The sequence below is a fragment of the Sceloporus undulatus genome, chromosome 2, assembly GCF_019175285.1.
Source record: "Sceloporus undulatus isolate JIND9_A2432 ecotype Alabama chromosome 2, SceUnd_v1.1, whole genome shotgun sequence".
Classification (NCBI taxonomy): Eukaryota; Metazoa; Chordata; class Lepidosauria; order Squamata; family Phrynosomatidae; genus Sceloporus; species Sceloporus undulatus.
Genome location: NC_056523.1, coordinates 21813661 through 21830018, shown reverse-complemented (window position 1 = coordinate 21830018; position 16358 = coordinate 21813661). Strand labels below are relative to the sequence as shown.

The window sequence follows — 16358 nt, the reverse complement described above, 5'->3', positions numbered from 1 at the left end:
GTGCAAACCACTTCTGCACTTTGAACTCAGTTTGTAGTAATTGAAGACAAAGTGGGAGGAGGAAAGAGAAATGGGGACATTTTAAAACCAGATGGAAAAGTGAGAATGAGAGGCCAAGTCAGGACTTTCTGCCAGTTGTCCTCCCAGTATCTTGTCACCCGAGGCAGTTGCCTCATTCTGCCTAACAGAATGAGGCTGTTTTCTGGTCCATAATGATCTGGACTGTGACAGATGGAGGTGCGACACTGATGTATGGGAACAAACATACCAATATACCTGATGATGAATCTAATGAAAGTCTTTACTACAAACTTCTTTCTCTTGGTTAGTCTACAAGATTTCTTTGTAAATAAAGCTGTAGTCAGGGGTTGTGTACCAACTGGGCCTCAGTGTTCACCTTGGCTACCGTTCCCCTTCTTTTGTGTCTTCAAACCACCTTTATATCAAGAGAGCTCTCCATATAGTAAGCATTGTGTCTATTTAACACCCATTCACGTCAACCCTAAGGCAAACCTATCAGTGAATTTTCTTCTTGACAAGTTTTTTCAGAGTGGCTTTTGTCATTGGCATCCTCTGAGGCTGAGAGAGTGTGACTTACCCAAGGTCACCCAGTGGGTTTACATGGCCGAGCCAGGATCTGAACCCTAGTCCAACACTCAAACCATTACACCACACCAGCTCCCCTGCAGTTATTTATACACATCAGTTTATGAAGTATTTGCTATCTTACCTCTATTTACCCTATCGAGTAGGAGTAGGCAGGTGATTTACTGATCAATTTACAGTAGACTGCTGAAGATTGTTTACTGTGCATTGCTTAACAACAGCAAACAGAAAGGCTCTCCTCTCTAGAGCAGGCTGTTGTGAACTTACCTCTCATAGTTTAGGCATAGATTTACAATTCTGCATGTAAACTGTCCCAGGATATGGCTTAGGTGGGCCACTGACCATGAGATTCTGAAAACTGCATAGTCCAAAAAAGTAAATGTTCCAGGGCTCTGGTGTCTAAGGCAACATTTCCCATCTGTTTCCCCACTAGTACTATTACATTTGGTGAACCTCAGTACTCCAGTAAAATGAAAATAGCAGATAGCTGCAAGAAGCATGAAGTTCATCTATCGACTCATCTACACCAGTCAGAATACTCTGGCCCTGTGTCATGAAGACAGGTTGCCCTGAGAATGGGTTGAGACTATTTTATTTGGCCCATGTAGACAAGCCCCTGTAACTGTTCAGGAGTTTCCAGTGTTAATGGACCCAGAATTGTGATTGACTGCCATCTTTCTAGCCAGTATAATCCCTCATGATTTGGGTGTGCTTTATAATAATCCATTTGAAACCTTGGGAGATTTTTAATTTTTTATGAAAATGTATTTAACTTTCTGGGGAAAATATTTTTGGGGGGAAATACATAAGGGAAAGATGATAATAGACAATATTGAAGGGAAGTCTTCAACCATCCCCATTGGTAGCAGCTACTATATTTGTAATCCCTTGTTTGGGAAGTGCCTTAACATTTAATAAGGCTTCAGTAGTCTGTTCCAAGAATGCAAGTTGGTGAGGATCAGGAGGAGGGGTAGTGGCTCACCAGTTGTTCTCAATATGTTCTTTATAAATCAGTGAGGCTTTCCTAAAATGGGCTTTCTCCCCCAATGCTTTTGCAGGCAAAATCTTGACTGTGATGCCGGGTTCAGTGGAGTTGAAGCTTCTTGAGGTGATTCTTGTATAATTCAAGGTTCTTCAGTCTCTAGTTCTTTCTTATCACAAATCTCAGTTCTAAATAGCTGACATTATCTTGTTTGAAATTATTTCTTGCAAATATGCTTGTTTCCAAAAAGGATCGTGTCAGTGATGCCAATTTGAGAAACTTAAAGTGTTTCTGATATTTGGACCAACAGCCAAACTAGGGATGAAGCTATCTTGGCTGCTGTGTAGCCACAATGTGTTGCGATGGGAAGCGAAACTATTAACATGAAACAAAAAATGGAAAACAATTTCCTTCTCAGCTTTTGAACCAGGCCCTTCTGCTCTACCTCTTCCAGCAATATGATCCACAAGAATTGGAAGCTGATAATATTGATCTCCTCTGTGCTTTTCACTTTCCCTGATTTCAGCATTTCAGACTGCTGTTGAAGGCACAAGAAGAAGCCAGGTCAGCTAGTCCAGTGACAGTTCTGGCCTCGTGTGAGACACCATTACCCATCTTCCCCCAGCAGGGCACTCATACTCTTTAACAGTTGTGTACTGGGTAGAAATTTAGGGAGGGAAAGGTCTAAAAAAATTAATTTCTGCTTGCTGGGCCCAAAGGCTGTCAGAAACACAAAGTTGGCAGTCCTGCTAGCAAGTTCATGTACAAGACCCAGGAAGGGGCAGCCAAGAGATGGATAACTCTCCTGAAATTTTGGACTATATCCTCCATCATTTATGAGCATGCAGTGTCTGCTGGATGGGGCTGATGAGAGTTATAGTCCCAGACAGCAAGCAGCATGCTCCTATTGCAAAAGGATCTGGTGTTCATAGCATGTTGTATATGTCACATAAACTTTTTTTTGTCTTACCCACCTCATAGTAATAGAGAAACTACCAAGCTGTTGGGTCTGTGGGCAAAAGTGGCTGATCAAAAGACCAGCCATCAGCCATTCATGTCACCAGGAATCTGCCAAGGTTCATGTCTGAGCTTGGAAAAGTTAATACAAGTTTTCATTTTTTTAAAGCAACATTTCCAAGCTCTTCTAAGAGTCCTACCTGCCACGTGCTGATTCCCCAAACCCCTTCCCTTGCTAGAGTGGGTGAGCACATGACCAGCACAAGGAGACTCAGTCACAAGAGTACCAGATTCCAGTCCCCTTGCCAGAGATGCAGAAGGAGCAGCCTTTAGAGGCCATCTGCTCATAGTACTCCCCAAGCAAGAAGCCAATGCTACATGGTGGGAGCATGAAGCAGAATGATGGGATAAAAAGAAACTGTGCCACTCCAAAGCCTAGACCAATAATGGATAACTTTTGGTGGTATTCCAATGAACCCAAGTGCCTCCTGTTGAAACAAAAACAAAATGTCCACGCCCATCAGATAGAAAAGGTTCTGCCTTAGTCCTTTCCCTGCTTATACTGGCTGACTGCAAAAAAGGTTTTATTTTTCAAATATTATAGAGGAGAATTTAGGTTTACAATCCCGCCGCCCCATTAGAAAAGGCATGCATTCTATGACCCTCAGGCTCAGTTATCTCATCTGGCAGCAGTGAACAGACCACGGTACACATTTATAGCATTACGATTCAACTCTAACTCCCATGTTTCCATCCTATGGAATCCTGGGATTTGCAGTTTAGGGAGGGGTATTTACTTATCAGACACAGAGTTCCTCTAATACCTCACCAAACTACAAATTCCAGGATCCCAAAGGATGCAACCATGGCAATTAAAGTGGAATCACAGTGCTATAATCATGTACTAATGTGAAGGGGCCCCAGGAGTAGGCAAGTTGAGGCCCGCTCTAACTACTGTTCAACTACAGCTCCTAGCATTCCTCATCACTGGCTATGCTGACTAGAGCTGATAGGAGTTGCAGTTCAGCAACTCAGAGGATCTTCGGTTGCCTGCCCTTGGAGCAGATGTAGCCAATGGGTTGGGTGGATTGGAAGCTTTCTTTCACCCTTGTGCTGAGAAGGGGTAACAAGTTCTCTTTCCCACCATTCTGCTTCTGATGCAACACATTAGTTATTTAGGCATAACAAGTTTGTGCAATGTTATCTAGAGATGATAATGCACCCGGATGTCTGTGGCAGGGACTTCTTGTGGTCATTCAAGCAGCAACTCACCAGTAAAATGGTAGTTTAGCTGCCTCCACAGATAAGAGTGTCAATTAGCAAGACTGTTGAGTGGGAGAATTGAATTCTCTCCCTGCCCTCCCTGATCCCTTAGCTTGCTGTGGCTGAATGGGGTGTGACAGTGTCCATTCTGCCCCAAATTCACAGCTGGTACAGTCACAACAATTGGGAAAAAAGTTACGATTTAGATCTCGCCCACATCTTCACTCTAGGGCGGAGGGAGGTTCACTGGATATGACTGGTTTACCTCATGGCCAAAGCTGTGATTTGCTTGGAGGGGCCCTCCCGTTGAAACAGTATACATGGATGGCATCAAAAAGATATAAATACCACAGATAATTAAGCCGATTGTAACCAGCAGGGCAACTGCCAGAGCCACATAGAAGGGCCAGCCAGAGAGGCCCAGGATTCGGTTGGCTCCTTGTGGGGCAGGTCGCCCCACGTCAACACTCAAGCTGACAGTGTTGAGGGCATCGGTCCCAGGCTTGGGTCCAGCCTGCGAATGGCTCCTGTTGCCACCAGGCAGATAGAGCAAGCCACGTTGGCGGTCAAAACGCACAGAGCCAGGTGGGGCAGGGATCGAGGGAAGCTGGTCCAGGAGGTCATGGCAAGTGGGGAGGCCTGGCAGCCCTTTGTGGTGAGGCAAGGCAGTTGGCGCTCGGCAAACCGGGCAGGTGACCGAGTTGACATCCTCAGAAGAGACGTTGATACGGGCCAGGCACTCCAGACAGAAAATGTGGCCGCAGCTCAGTTCCTTTGGCAGTTTGAAGAGCCGGTCGTAAGGGGTGAAGCAGATGACACAGTCCAGGGCACTGTGCTCACTGTTCCCTGCTTCTTCCTTTGGCTCTGGCTGTTGGAAGGAGTTCTCGGGCTGAAAGGCGACATTATGGTGGGCCATCACCTTCTTCTCGGCTTTTTTGTTAGGCCCAAAGCTTGAGGAAGAAATGGGCTGCAGGCCTCAGATCCTGTGTCAACAGGCCACATTTCGGTTCAGCCACGCCAGAGAAACAGGTTGGGCCCATGTTGACATTTCTGGGAAGGAGAAAGAGAGTCCAAATATTTATCCCAAATGATAAGGGGCAGCACAACCCCAACAGTACAGGGAGCGACTTTACCTAGGTGGATTCTAAGGGAGGCGCTCCATTTAATCTGTAGATACCAAATGAGGAAACCCAGACGAGGGGGGAAATGCAAATCACGTTACTTTCAAGCTATATTTGGTCTCTCTCTTTATCATATGACATTTATGCCTGCTACTGTCAATACTTTGAATTAAGAATTATTTGTCTGAACTGCTCATACTGTTAATGGAGAGGATGGGATTGCACTTGCCACCTTCCTTTGGTTGCAGAACATCTGAAGAGAACCTGCATGATCCACATTCATGTCCTGTTCAGAAAGTATCACAAATGTACATGTGCATTATTTCCTAATTGTGCAGCCCACACTCCACTTAGAGTAGACCAAGAAAGGTATTGCTGCTTCAGCCATTTAGCGTAGAATGAGGAAGGTGGAAACAGGTGAGGAAAGCCTAAAAACATCAGTCCTGTAGTAACTTATTCAGTGACTATTAAGAAAATGAATATTGGAATGTAGGCCACCAAAGAAGCCAGCAGCAGAATGAAAAGCCAGCAGCAAACAATATAAATATATATAGCAACAGCAAGTATATTTCTATACCACTTATTAGTGCACTTAAGCTCTCCCTAAGCAGTTTACAATGTGTAAGCTAATTGCCCCCAACAAGCTGGGTACTCATTTTAGCAACCTTAGAAGGATGCCAGGCTTAGTCAACCCAGAGACCCTGGTTGGTATTGAACTCACAACGTTATGGTTTGTGAGCGAGTGGCTGCAGTACAGGCATTTAACCACTATGCCACCTGGGCTCCTTTCTTTCAAGACAGTGCTCTCACCCTGAAATTGCTCATCCTTGCTTGGTGGATAGGGAAGAAGGGCTGAATCAATGGTTAGGAACTGTGAACACTGCAGTACAAAAACCATCCAAACAGCCAACATTCCCTAGTGCTGTTCTAGTTTCAATCTATCTCAAATTTCCCTTTTGCTGAGAAAGGATTTTCAGCAAGACATCTCTGGCTTATGTTAGCAATATCAGGACTCATAGAGATATATAAGGTGGGGCAGAGTACTTGTATAAAGAAGCAGAAAAAGAAACTTGCATTACTCCAAATTCTCTTTCCCATCACCCCTTTACCATCTGGTACCTTCCAGATACTCATTAACAACAACTAGAAGCCACCAGTCAGAATGGCCAGTAGCCATGTGGACTGGATGATTCTGGCAACTGTTACAACAGGGTAAAATTTCCAAGCTCTGCTATTCAGAAACTATCACAAGCAAGTTTTCAAATTATACAGAACTCTCACATCAGGGAAATAAAAAACCCACTGTGTTAAATATTCAGGCTAACATTAACCTGGTTGAAAGTACCTTTCACTACTACAGTATTTGCAGTTTCACATTGGTAAAAATGTTCCCAGGTGGATTGAGAAAAGAAAGGGGAATAAGATTTGATGCACACCTTCCTTGCTAATTTTTCTATTTGTAGAAATCCTCATTCAGACACTGCTTGCTCTCATGGCTAAAGCTCCAATGGTCAAAGGCAGAATCTAGTATGCTTTATAACAAAGGAGCAAATGAAACCTGTGTTGGGACAGATTCACATGAAATAGATTACAAACAGGATTCTATGTGCTACCATCCAAAAAAGTAAAATTTCCCGACTGTGCTATTTGCAAACTACCAGAGATGAGTTTTCCAGTTACACAGGACACACCTTTCTCACAACTACCAGAGACTATGACATAACTAACAAAACAGCCACATATAAATGCTTGGTTTTATGAACTGGTCCTCTGCTACGAATCATCTGAACTCAGGACCAGAAATAGAAAAAGGCCTTACAGATTCCAGTATTAATCTGGATTCATAAGATGCCCCTAAGAGGATCAGTAAATTAAATCAAACATTTGTATCTGCAAGAATATGGTGGGTCTGTTTTATAACATTTTCCCTTGAGCCCAAAGAATTTAGGGACTGTGAAGATTTTCATCTTTCCCAAAATATCTCCACGTTGCACCCCATGGCACTCACCCTTCTCTTCTGCCATGTCCCTGGATACCTTTCATCTCCAGTGAGGACATATAAAAATGGTCTACCATACCACCACCCCTCCAATTCTGCAAGATGTCTACTAATCCACTTTACATGCATCCCACAACCCTCTTTTTTTGCTGTGCTGGCACTGACCTTCACTTAAGGAGCTCTTCAGTCTGAAAAGCAGGACATCTTTAATGCCTTACTACATTTTTTCTCAGATTACGAACAATCCCTTACAAATAAAAATTCCTTGCATTAACAGATCTCTAAGGGTGGCTGACTATGAGTGGGAAGGGGGGAAGCCAGTCTTGTGCCTTTAAGAAAAGCTTGATCTGTAGAAGTCAGTAAAGCCTTTTTGTGCGGAAAGGAGAAGGAGATAAGTGTTATCACCTGCTTAAGTCTTTGTGGCAAGCAACTGTAAAAGGCAGGACCTAGTTGTTTTTTTTAAAAAAATGGAGCAGCACAAAGCAAAACCAACAGTGGGACCTGATATATTTTCTGTTTAAAAAGCTGGAAGTTCTGATTCATGCCCTCTGTCCTTCTGCTTGGGAGCCCTGAACTTCCCCATTCAAAGGATCTCAAACACTACAGCCTGAAATGGTTTAAGACTGTGGCATATGCTTCCCAGATCCCACCCTTCATACTACAACTTCATTTGAGCCTCTCGGCAAGCCTGTATTCATTTCCAAGGGATAGCTGTGTTAGTATTTGTCTTACAACCAAAGTGGTAACAACAACATAGGTTAGGCTGCAAGCAGTTACTGATTTAAGGTGTGATCCTGTGTGAGAACATCATACTCTCCAAACTTTCATGGATGAAAACCAGGGCATGTGTGGCCAAGCAACATCAGGAGTGTGGTCAAAACAGCAAAAGTTATTAATGAAGAAGAACAGAAGCTAGGAAGGGCTGCAGCAGTTTGTTTTTGCCTGAGCCTATTGGGAAGAACAATATTCCACTCCTTCCTGCCCCTGTGAGTTAATTGAATGGAAACTACTTTTGCAGTTTGAATTCAGCTTGAAGCAATTGAAGTAAATTGGGGAGAAGTGAGAGAAGGAGTGAGAAAATGGGACATTTTAAAAGCACTTTTAGAAGTGAGAAAGCAGAGGATTAATCCAGACTGTCAGAGGGCATGAGATACTCAAATGAGATGTAGAATGTCTTCAAACATTTCTACATAAACATCAGTGGCTACTGCAACACATTAAGAAACCTATGGCCATAGGTTTTGCAATTTGATAGGCAAAAAAGTAACTTTTCCAAGCTTTGCTGTGTAATAATAATAATAACAGAGTTTATTTATGGAGCCCCGGTGGCGCAGTGGGTAAATGCCTGTACTGCAGCCATTCACTCAAAACCACAAGGTTGCGAGTTCAAGACCAGCAAAAGGGCCCAAGCTCGACTCAGGCTTTCATCCTTCCGAGGTCACTAAAATGAGTACCCAGACTAGCTTACTTGCTAATTAGCTTACTTGCTGTTCACCGCTATGATCTTTGGAATAGCGGTATATAAATAAAAATTATTATTATTATTATTATTATTATTATTATTATTATTATTATTATTATTATTTCCTGCCTCTTCCAAGGATCAAGGCAGGATTACATCAATAAAAATAATAAAATAGTACAAAAATACGATCAGTAAAACACTAATACTGAATTAACCAACATTCCTATTAGTTCTCTAAAATAAAAATTCACCAATTCATCAATAGCCAACAATCATAATCAGGAGTGGAGCAATCATCATAACCTTTTAAATGGAGTCTGGTGGATAAGCCCACCGGAAGAGATCTGTGTAAACTTCACTAAGGAGTTTCAAGAGGCTGGTCAAGCATTCCAAGCTGTGGAACTGTACCAAGAATATAGTTCTTGGATCTCAGGACCATGTTCGCTGGTCTTTAGCATAAGATTTAGATTGTAAGCGTGAGGGCAGGGAACCGTCTGACTAAAAAATTTATGTACAGCTCTGTGTAAATTTACAGCGCTTTATAAATAAAGGTTAATAATAATAATAATAATAATAAGGGAATGGAAACTCGGGACAAGAGCACTACCTTGAAAAAAGTGTGAGTGTATATTTTCCTTATTTGTTAGACCTTGGGTTGTTTGTTTTTTGTTTTTTGTTTAAATGGCATACTCTACTCAGCTGTGGTTGATGCTTAATGCATTATGCTTAACGACATAACATCCCCTTGTAACATCACCAAGACTGCCTTCTGTGTCATCACAAGGGGTTACCTCTAAGTCTTAGGTTTTGGCACTGAAATCTCAGGGCCTGAGATAGTTCTGGCCTGGCAAGCCTAGCCACGAAGGACTCTGTGACTGTGGTGCTATCACTGTGGCAGTCTCTACATGCTTTCATGTGCAACATCATGAGCCCTTCAACATGCTGCAAAATCTACCGTCATTTTTGAGGACACTATCCACCACTGTTTCATGGGTAAAAGTAGGGACAGATGGATTTGTAATATTCTCACATACAAGGAACTTGCCTAACATAAACTTTACTCCTTCTACACATTTGGAGGAGCCACTGCTCTCTAACTGCTGTAAGCTGTATTTGCTTATTCTGTAAGCAACCCTATGTACATAGAACAGAGAAAATACTTTATACTGGGCCAGAGCATGGGTCTTCCTAACTCAGCAGTATTTACTTCCAAGGATGGAGAAAAAGTGGTGCTTCACATCTTGCTGAATTAGAGCTCCTTCCCTGCTTCGTCCTTTGCTTTGCTGATTAGAATGATGAGATTTTATGAAATCTGGAAAGACAAGGTTAAAGTGAAGCATCTTCAGATCTATTTTTGAAAAACCAAGAGGGAGGGAAGTGGGGTGTTATAATTCTGGAGGGTCAACAGATATGTAGCTAGAAGGGGAGCAAAAAGAGGACATCCCCCCAATAAGAATTTTGCCCATCCCAGTGTGAATTTCCTTCACTTCACAGATTTCTAGCACTGTATCTAGAATTCTTATATCTGTTGTGTTCGTAACTGTGCCTGCCCCCTCCCCCATTTGTTTGACGCATAGCCTCTGTTTCTAAATGCTAAATTGACATTTTAAGTTGCAGTGCTAGAAATTTGGGGATAATGGAAAATTTAATTGGGGGGGGGGGATTCTTTACTTGGGGGCAACACCCTCATTCCCCCCCCCCCACTCCCATAGGTATATGAGAGCCACTGTGGTGTAGTGGTTTGAATGTTGTACTACAACTGTGGAGACCAGGGTTCAGATCTCCACTCAGCCATGGAAACCCACTGGGTGACCTTGGGCCAGTCACACACTCTAAGCTTTATGGACAGGCAATGCCAAACCCCCTCTGAACAAATTGTTGTCAACAAAACCTTGTATATGTTCACCTTATGGTTGGATAAGTCAGCTATGACTTGAAGGCACACAACAGCCTGTCTACAACCCTAAGGTCCATTCCACCATTTGGGAGAGATACAGAGCCTCTTTCTGTGGCCAGGGAGGCAGGCTGCCAAAAGGATTTATCTGACTAACCCAACACTTAAACCATTATACCTAGAACTAACAATTTGATTTATATTGATTTCTACTGCCCAGACCCATGAAAATGTCTACACTATACCATTACAGCAGTTTCATGCAGCATCAACTGCCCTTGCTCCATCCCATGGAATCCTGGAATTGGTAATGTGCTGTAGTACTTAATATGCTCTGCTAGGGAGATCTGTACTTCGGGGGAGAATTTTAGGTCTAGGGAGTAGACTAGACCTCTCCAGCAGGGTATTCAAAGTACCTCACCAAATTACAAATTTCATGACACTGTAGGATGGAGTCAGGCCGTTAGTGGAATCAAACCACTACAAAATACCTTGACATTCAGCCACATTAGCAATCTTGGTAAGTGGTTATGGGGCAGGGAGATGAAAGGCAATTGACATATTAGTGTGCTTTGTCTATGCACTTTTCTAGGCATTTGCACTAGGGTTGAAATGCACATGCATGCTCATGCATGTGTACCCACACTTTCCAATCAGGAATTTAACTAATAGCAGTGGCCACACAGCATTTTTGGATTGCCTCATCGTCATAGAGGCTTTGAGGTAAAAGGTATTCAGGACCAGTTCGCCAGTGCCACCTTCTGTACAGTACAGTATTAAGAAATGCCACTACCAGTGTCTCTATGAGATCCTTCAAGAGTGTCACCTCCACTACTGCTGCTACCCAGTCACTGTTTGGCATATTTAGTCTGGCTCCTGTTTGGCTGAGAGAACTTCTCCGTAGTCTCTTACAGCCAAGGAACATGAAGCCCATCACCATGGAAAAGTAGTGCTGGAAGAGAGTTCTGTGGATACCTTGAATTGTCAAAAAGATATACAAATATGTGCAAGAACAAATCAAGCCTGAACTCTCACGAGAAGCCAAAATGATTAAACTGTTGTATTTTGTATTGTATTGTATCATATTTTGGACATCTCATGAAACAACATGACACGCAGGAAAAATGAAAGGTGGGGAGCAAAGAGGAAGTCAACATTACAGATGAATTAACTCAATCAAGGAAGTCAGTCTTGAGTATGCAAGATCTGAGCAGGGCTGTTGGTGACAGGGGTTCATGGGGGTCTCTTATTCATAGGGTTGCCTCAAGTCAAAACCAATTCAACAGCAAATAACAAGTGACTGTGCTGACTCAGTGGTCCTGGGAATTATCATCCAAAACGGTAATATTTCCAAGCTCTGATTTCTAGACTTATTGAATGGGGGTTGAACAAGAGTATTCTACTGCAGCTTGGCTACAACAACAACAACATTTTAAAGAGATATCCTTAAAAAGGTAAAATGTGGAGAGGAAACAGATAATAGGACCCGTTTCCTAGAAGCACCAGGAAACATATACCCATTGCAATACAGGTTGAGATTTTCTTATCCAAAATGCTTGGGACCAGAAGCATTTTGGAGTTTGCATTTATTTATTTTATTTTATTTTTGAAAACCTGTATTTGCACATACGTACATAATGAGGTGTCTTGGGGATGGGACCCAAGTCTAAAACACAAATGTCACCTTATACATGTAGCCTGAAGGCAATTTTATACAATATTTTAAAATAATTTTGTGCATGAAACAAAGTTTGTGTAGACTGAACCATCAGAAAGCAAAGGGATCACTATTTCAGCTGCTTGTGAAAAACATTTTGGACTTTGAAATATTTTTGAATTCTGGATTAAGGGAGACTCAACCTGTATTGCTTCCCTTTTGCTCCTCCTGTTCTCTGCTGAATCAGATGAGGTTTTATAGCATTGGGACAGCAAATACAGTCTTAGGGAATGTAAACTGAGCTATAGTGTTCCACTGCTTCCTTGTAAGGACGATCACTCTTCTGGTCTGCTTGATCTTTCTGGATCACTGCCTTTTCCCTTCCTATGGCCATGCCCTGAAACTTTCTGGAAGGGCTTGTGAATTAAGATTCAGCTCCTCCATGATCAAGCAAAGCTCTTTGCACACATGAGGGAGGACTGTGTAAACAGCAACGGAAACTTGGAAGTTTCCACAGTTAGCTGCTCTTTCAACTGCCAAAATGAAGCAAGCCAGTTTTCAGCTTCAGCTTTAAGTCTTAGAGTCGTGGACTGGTTCTTCAAATAAATTCCTTGCTCTGCGAGACTTTTTCTTTGGTATTTTCCACCCCCACTGTAGTCATAGGGACCACCTGAAAATGTATCAGGAATCACTGACAGCTCAGACTACAGGTGAATGACAGCAAAGAGAAAGATCAGAACCAAGTCAAGCCATTACTATGTATGCTCCAGCTGTTCTGATTTGGCAGAAAGAGTCCCAGTTAATTCTCTGTCATCTCACTTTGTCAACTGCTTTCAAAATGTGCCAGTTTCTTTTCCTTCCACTTTCCCCCTTTATCCTCAGCATACTTCAGTTGCTGCAAACTGAGTTTAAAGTGCAAAAGCAGTTTGCATTCAACTCAGTGGAGGGAATAGGAGACAAAGGGGCCAAATGTTGCCCTTCCCTGTAGACATAGACAAAGGCAAACTGCGGCAGCCTTTCCTATCTTGTGTATTATTCCTCATTAGTAAACATTTGCCATCTTGATTATACTGTCGTGTTGCTTGGCCACATGTGTTCCAGTTTTCACCTGTGAAATGTTGGAAGGTATGTTATTACTAAGGAACCATGGAAGGGGACTGCTAACTATACAGGCTTCTTTGGAAACTGAGAACCCACCAGCAACAAATGGTGAAAAAGCAACATTTAGAAAATTACTTGGAAAGAAATTCCTGTCCATGAGTGCCATTTTCCAAAAAATAACTGGTTGTATTAGTTCTTGACTTTTTAATTAGTTTTTTTTAAAGAAAATCTAAACCAATTAGAAAATAGCCTCAAATTTAGAGGAGGGGAGGACCCTCAAAATGTCCCTGACAGTACCCATCGTTAAAGTTGGTCATCGAACAGGGGAAAGCAATGACATTACCAGTCATCACATTACTTTCAAAGGTCCAACTTCTGTTTGCACACACTGCTATCTTTTGTTACCACCCACCCCACAGAATATGTTTCAGATACCTGTAACACATTGCTTCAACATTTGATATAAGAGTGCCTCCAAGCATATGCACGCTGCACTGTCTTCACACTGCTGAATAACTACAAGGGGCACTTCAGCTTTCACATACCCAGCACAGGAGAGTATTAGAGGATGAGATTTCCAAGGCTGTGCTATCTCATTTTAGGCATTAGAAATCATTGGGGGGGGGGGGGGATCACCAGTCATTTATTTATTTATTTATTTATTTATTTTGTATGCCGCCTTTCTCCCAGAAGGGACCCAAGGCAGCTAGGATTGCCCAGAAGGCTTGGGAAAAGCCATTCTGATTTTATGCATGTTGCCTAAATAGCAATCTTACTATCCTTGGAACTTAAAAAAGCATACCTTTTTTAAAATATCTTTATTTAACAAACAATTACATTCATGCTTCCTTTTGATAGGTTTGGTATTTAATTTCTTTCCCCTCTAATATATCCTTCAATGTTTCTACTTGATGGATTTAACATCGAAATTTGGTTTCTGTCATTTAACCAAAAAAAAAAAAAAAAAAAGACCACAAACTACATTATTTTTTTTCATCCTCTTGGGCCTTCAGCTCAGTTCCTTATCAAAAGAAATGAAGGCCCAGGTATTCAAATTTCCTTTATCTGTTCGATGTGTATACCTTTTAAAGAAATCTTTGACATGTGGTTGTACTGTGTGGCATCCACTAAAGGACAGATTCAGACTCTGCATGTTCTAATGCAGTTGGCTTTCAGTATCCACAGATTTTTTTGTCCACAGATTCAAACATGCACAGCTTCAAAAAATTCAGCAGATATATAAATTCCAAAAGCAAACCATGTTTTATAAGGGACACAATTTCACTATGTCATTGTATTTAATAGAATTTGAGCATCCATGGATGTTGGGGGGGCTGGAACCAAACCCCAGTGGATGCCAAGGGCCCACTGTACCACATACCTTTATCTTTTGAAAAAGAAGGCAGCAGGGAAGGCTGTGTGCATCCAAAAAGCACCATTAGTCAACCTTTCACTAGCATGTGGGCTGCAAGAAAATTGGCTGTCAGCCTCGAGAGATTGCTTGGTCTTGCTTTGTTTTGGCCCTGACCACCCACATCAAGCTCCTTCATGTTCTTTGCCCTCCAGAGAGGGCGACATCCTATTGCTCACCATCTCTTCCAGGTCGGAGTCCCACCTGTCAACTATGTATTTCATGGTCACCCCCAGGACACCCACCCTCCTCCAGCCCTTTGCTTCCATGCTAAGTCTCACCTGATCTCCAAAGGTACACGTTGCTCTTCCTGCTCAGGCTGCCTGGTGGCTGGGTTCACTCCAGTGCCAGTCCCATGGTGCTCCCAGCCTTTGAGGGGGGGATCTCTTCTGCAGTTGTCATCTGCTCTCACTGCCACTCCTTGCGACTGAAATCTGCCCCCTGGAGAGAATGTTTTCCTGGGTCACACCTCACCTCAGGGCTCCACCTGCTGTGGGGCGAGGCGGGGTGACCAAGCCGGTGCCACCACATTCTCTCACTTTCCCTCTGGCTTCTAGAGGAGGAATTTGCCAGCGCTTAATCTTCCCTCAGACTTCCCAGGCTGCCTTTCCCTGACCCCTATGTCCATTCCAACTGGCACCCAGTCACCCACCCATTCCCCAAGGCTCCTTCAGCCTTTCTTGTCAGTAAACAGGTGCTCCTGACAAATTGCCCACCTTGAAAGGCAGGACCTGCATGAGACGGAAGTAAGTATGCTTCTTTTTCACTCCTTCAGAACCTGGGTAACAGGGAGAGCAAGTGTGATCATTTCCATAGGGCCAAAGGGGATCTTCCTACCCTCCCTGTGGCCTGCACAGTCCATTAAACAATTTCAGAAGGTATTCCTTGAGTGCACTTTTTTTAACTTTTGGAAAGACTTAACTGCATCCCTAAGCTCCCTCCCAAATGCAGTGGGTTTTTGGAGATATGAAAAGGGCTTGGAAAGAATAAAGGCTCTATGGAAAGAAAGACAGTGGGGGCTGCACAGCTGATCTCAAAATCATCTCCTCCCCACACTGCTTTTAAAAGAGAATTGCTGGCACAATGGCTAGATTTGAAAAGCATTATTGAAAGACAGTAAAATAGGAGCCAGGTGGATAATTATTTATTCGTTACATGTATATCCCACTTTGTGGTGGGAGAAAAAATGAATCATTAGAAATGACAATGGGCCTGAACAGACAGGCCAAAATAAAGCTGCTTCGGGTCACTTTGGAGGTATGCCGTAAGCTGCACCAAGGCCACACTCCAGTCCTAAGCACTCCAGTCCTGGGCCCAGTGATGTCAGGAAAGGTGGAAAACAGTAGAAAGAGAGGAAGACAACAGGACAAATGGTTAGACTCGATCAAGGATGACATGGGCCTGGACCCGCCGAACCTGAGCAGAGAGGTAGAGGATGGGGAGGTCTTGGAGATATCTTATTATTATTATTATTATTATTATTATTATTATTAAACTTTATTTCTAGAGCGCTGTAATTATACACAGCGTTGCAGAGTGTAATGTCAACTCAAGGGCAGATACAAACAACAAATATCCCATCTTTCCTTCAATAAGCTCAACAGCAATCCCCTCTGCTCCTGGCTTCATCCCTCTAATAATCTTGGGAGACAGATCATGCAAAGAGAGAGGAAGGTGAATTGAACGGGGCTGGTCCACTAAGTTTCATGGCACAGTGGGGACTTAGAAGGCAGACCTCCAAGTTCAACTTTCTGACCACTGTGCACCAAACTGGCTCTATGTAGACAATGTGCTCTAGCAGACAAGCAAATTCATCAGCATATGGAAGAATATGGCACGAATCAGAGAAACAGGTACAGTGAGCATTAAAGAAAGACATCTGGAGGCTATCTAGAGTGCAGA

The 16358-nt window shown here is 42.8% G+C and overlaps 1 protein-coding gene across 1 annotated transcript; it reads right to left on the bottom strand.

Annotated features, from left to right (window-relative positions):
- Nucleotides 1-4034: 4034 nt before the first annotated feature.
- Nucleotides 4035-14874, bottom strand: RNF225 (ring finger protein 225). The gene is made up of 2 exons (XM_042447438.1): nt 14738-14874; nt 4035-4858 (listed from the first exon to the last, which is right to left on the bottom strand). Exon 2 carries the CDS (start codon nt 4722-4724, stop codon nt 4035-4037), a length of 690 nt encoding a protein of 229 aa, XP_042303372.1. The 5' UTR covers nt 4725-4858; nt 14738-14874.
- Between the last annotated feature and the right edge of the window lie 1484 nt (nt 14875-16358).

Coding starts and splice junctions, on each gene's coding strand:
- RNF225 (XM_042447438.1), bottom strand. CDS start 4,724: ATGGCCCACCATAATGTCGCCTTTCAGCCCGAGAACTCCTTCCAACAG.